Genomic DNA, 2,821 nt, shown 5'->3' on the forward strand with positions numbered 1-2,821 from the left:
TTATACTGGCAATATATTGATTTGTCATGAAATTACATTATTTTTTACATAAAGAATTTCTTTAGTATGGTCATATTTCTACAATGTATGGGAGGTGAACATTCTACAATGTATGTGAAGTGAACATTCTACAATGTATGTGAGGTGAACACAAAAACAAAATAGAATTTAGAAGATCTTGGCTTGTAGCCTTGTATGATAAACCACAAACACAGAGGATTTACATGTAATGTATGCTAATACTGATAATAAATCAAACAGTTCACTCAAAGAGGTAAGATTTCAAACACCATTTGTAAAATAGTACCTCGATCAATTTTTGTATTGATGAATTAACATAATTGAAAATAAATAAAAGAATGAATGAAAATATAATAGAAACCGTCTTTGCAACCACACATCATTTGTATCACCGACTCTCGCAATGTTTATATTCCATTTTCTATTTGGACACACTACTTTTTCCTTTTTGTAGGTAATGGTATTGCAAAGAATTTTACCTACACATATATATGGGCCAGAATCATATTAATAGGCTGTATACACCTTTGGCCATTATATCACTTGGTCTTTGAGCCTTAAGAGGGTAATACTCCTGTATCACTCAGCAACGAATAAGTCTTATATGCTGCATTTATGAAAACAGAAATTATCTTGAATGTAGAATGCAGCTATAGTATGTTATTTTATGATTTACATGAGTTGCACTTCTTCCCTCATATCAGTCATGACTACTGGAAGCAGACCTCCTGATCTTTGTATGGGTCAAATATTCCCTCTGTGGCCCAGTGTATTACCCTTCTGTGTCAGTTAGCATGATCTTTTCTCTCTAGCAGTTGCCAGAGGATGCAATCACCACGGTTATTTGTGGAATTCAAATACACCAACTGTAAAGTCATAACTCATGACTTTTTGTTGACATGCAACTGATATAGTCATGGATTATAATCTTAATACAGATTTTGGTAAAATCCAGCTAAATCCTGCAACAACCAATATGTTGAGTCTTGAATGTTGATATTTAAAGTAAGTTTGAAGCTCATCCTCACATGCGGTTAAGTTTTGTGACCACCAGGACACGTAATGTCTGATCAAATGAGGTACAAACACAGAGTCCCTCCTTGTCTGGACTCCAGTCTAGGGAACTGATTGGTTGTGTTGTCATGGTAATATTCTGTGCGAGGTTCACAGTCCCAGGAACTCCCCTCTCATTCCCTTCACTGTCCTTTTCCACTCGCTGGTGGGGGTATGAACTAGGGCAAAAAATACAATTATCAACATGTGTACACGATTTGTTTGTTGCTCTATTACAAATACAAGGGCTGAGATTTCATACATATAATGCTTGTAACTATTTGAGGAAGATGCTAGCTACTTGGAGATCAACCAAAGTAAGGTCTGAAATAGTGGTACACCTATGATTCAATATATAAGACAATTTCATACGACTGGTTGGTATAAAGGTGATATGACACTGGTGATTTTTCATAATTACAAGTCTACTAGAATTCAACCAATATTTAAACAAAACCATTCACATGTTATCATCAGAAACAAGTTTTTAAACTGTGAGCAAATCATCTTCCACGATACCCTTTATCATCTTTTAAAACTTACTATTTCCATAAGAAAAGTGATCCATTTCCTCCCAATGTCATGAAGATGTCCCTGTTCTGTGGTAGATGTCTCGCTCCCCACACGGTTGATTTATGTGCCTGTAATACAGAAATATTGAGAGTCAGTAAATACCATGATACTACATTAACAGTAAAGACCTCTTGGTAACTGTTAAGTACAATGTTTATATATAAATATAATTACGAAAAAGTAGTCACTGATTTTACAGTACTGTACCGGTAGTATAAAGGGAATATATATGATACTGTATCTTGTTTAAAACAAAGTAGCAAGTTAGCATACAATATACTATGTTTAAAGTATGATAGTTAATGATAATACAAAACTATGTTAGCAGTAATGTAGTCGGTGAGTATGCAGTGCTACGTTCACAGTAGAGTTTACAATACCTTGCTGAGACTGTAAAGTTGTCAGTGAGTATACAGTACCATATTCACAGAAGTTGGTGAAAAGTGAGTTCACAGGAATATGCTCGCATTAAAGTTCACTGTGAATATATTTCATACTACCGGTATGCATAAAGTAAATCAAAAGAACCGTAGTCCAGGAATATTAAGATGCAATACTAAACTAGCATGCTAAGAGTAAAGAAACCAGCGAGTAAACATTGTGGTCTTTAACAGACTGATACTGTACCTTTTCAGACACACTGGCAAATCCTTTTGTAGGATGCTGAGTTCTCATGTCAAACACATGGAATTTTGACTCTAATGTTGTTGCAACTAGTTTGTTCATACTGATATCCTTCCTGTCAAATTCTAGACCGCAAACCTTTGAAAATACATATAAACACACATAAAAATCGATTTTTATACTCTTTTCGTCATTGTTATTAGTGACACAGCTGTCATAATAAAACAGCAGAATTATCAAGCAAATATCCATCTTTTTGACAACCTGTGATGTTTTGTTTTTGTCAATCTTATCAGTAAATCTCTTTACCAGAAAAATATCTTTGGTGATCATAGAAGACCAAACTACATTTAACATTGTGATGATTTTGCTTAACTTACACCATTTTTAACATTATTCTCCCAACGAAGCTGCATGTTTCTCAGGTCAAATAACTTGATATCACCATTGTCATAGCCTGCACAAACACATCTGTCTGCCTGGTTATAGGCGTGACCTAAACAGCAAAACAATGGCATTATCCTCATTATGTACTGTATCTTCAGGATAC

The 2,821-nt window shown here is 34.6% G+C and overlaps 1 protein-coding gene across 1 annotated transcript; it reads right to left on the reverse strand.

Moving 5' to 3' along the window:
* Positions 1-2,767, reverse strand: LOC110444377 (WD repeat-containing protein 92-like; the record flags this gene model as incomplete). The annotated part of the gene is made up of 4 exons (XM_021488760.1): positions 1-1,253; positions 1,618-1,715; positions 2,275-2,409; positions 2,652-2,767. Coding segments are annotated over 4 exons (557 nt in total), but the record flags the coding sequence as incomplete, so codon positions are not given.
* Positions 2,768-2,821: the final 54 nt, after the last annotated feature.

Source organism: Mizuhopecten yessoensis, unplaced genomic scaffold (genome assembly GCF_002113885.1).
Source record: "Mizuhopecten yessoensis strain PY_sf001 unplaced genomic scaffold, ASM211388v2 hete_36109674, whole genome shotgun sequence".
Classification (NCBI taxonomy): domain Eukaryota; kingdom Metazoa; phylum Mollusca; class Bivalvia; order Pectinida; family Pectinidae; genus Mizuhopecten; species Mizuhopecten yessoensis.